Source organism: Mesitornis unicolor, unplaced genomic scaffold (assembly GCF_000695765.1).
Source record: "Mesitornis unicolor isolate BGI_N332 unplaced genomic scaffold, ASM69576v1 scaffold18588, whole genome shotgun sequence".
In the NCBI taxonomy this organism is placed as follows: domain Eukaryota; kingdom Metazoa; phylum Chordata; class Aves; order Mesitornithiformes; family Mesitornithidae; genus Mesitornis; species Mesitornis unicolor.
Window position 1 is genome coordinate 52,924 of NW_010200103.1, and position 1,154 is coordinate 54,077.

At 40.5% G+C, this 1,154-nt stretch overlaps 1 protein-coding gene across 1 annotated transcript in view; it reads right to left on the reverse strand.

The window, feature by feature from the left end:
- The window catches only part of LOC104544705 (vitellogenin-1-like), a 42,631-nt gene that overhangs the window by 13,001 nt on the left and 28,476 nt on the right, over positions 1-1,154 (reverse strand). Inside the window, exons 22-23 of the mRNA XM_010189646.1 lie at positions 895-1,064; positions 38-232 (exon numbers count right to left, since the gene is read on the reverse strand). Coding sequence (XP_010187948.1) covers positions 38-232; positions 895-1,064 — 365 coding nt within the window. The remainder of the gene's footprint in view (positions 1-37; positions 233-894; positions 1,065-1,154) is intronic.

Sequence of the window (1,154 nt, forward strand, 5' to 3'; positions counted from 1 at the left end):
TTTTGCTGCTGCTGCTGCCGCTGCCGCTGTTGCTGCTGCTACTGCTGCTGTCCCCAAAGGGGTAGAACTTCTTTTCTTTGACTTTGGACTGTCTTTTTTTCAGAGTTATCTGGGTGCCTCCCTGTGATGCTCTGTGGTCAGAGTCACTGCTGGAGGGGCTGCTCGTGGTACTCTCAGCACTTGTGCTGGTGCTGCTGGCACTGGATGATGAGCTTCTGGATTTTCTTGCCCCCTAGTCAATGGTACAATTGGAGAAACAAAATTATTTTTCTGTGTTCCTGCAGAAGGTTGTAAGTAAAATCAGCTACAGAGAGCTATGAACCTCTCTGCTGCCTTAGAAGACAAGATGTATGGCTGATAGTGCTCTTGCAATGCATCACAATATGGCAAATTCATAATAAAGCGTTAAAACCACACATAAGTAGAACAATACCCCAAACTGTTTTATGATAATGAACATTTGTAGAAACTGTTGATCATACAATTACATGTAACTCATGGTGGTAAAGATGTAGCTGCGACTGTAGCTGTAGTCGCAGTTGTAGCTGCGACTATCTCAAGGCAAGTTGTGTAGGTAGGTGTCATGCCTTTTTGCTACAGTAGCAGTAGCTGGAAAGAACAGACTACCTTTTGGGCACACAACAGCTATTCTGTGTCTTAAAAGAGATTTTCAGAAAAAAATAAAAAAACAACCTGCTCTTTCTGATGTCCTTCACCTGCAGTAGAGATGAATGCAAGCAAAAGACCTGAAGAAAGACTTGTGTACCCATAAGCCTGTATTTATTTTCTAATTTTTGTATACTATCTAAACAAAGGAGGCCACAAAGAAATACAAATAAATAAGCTTTGTGTAATGTCTCCCACAAATCTAGAAGTGGATTTTTACAGCAGTACCTGGTCATCAGTGTCATCAAGGATTTTCTTCACTCTTTTAATTGCCGCTTTGCTGGAAGATACTTGTGTCTTTGGATCTTCAAACGTCACTAGACGCACCATTTTGGTAGGAGCTTGATCTCCTGCTTGAATTGTGACTTGTATTTTTTCAATAGGTGCCTCTGTGTAAACTGAAATTCCATGACAATTAGTATTACTGTTAGTATTGGCAACTGAATAATAGAATAAGCCAAGTTTTTCTATAACTTCTATAGTCACTC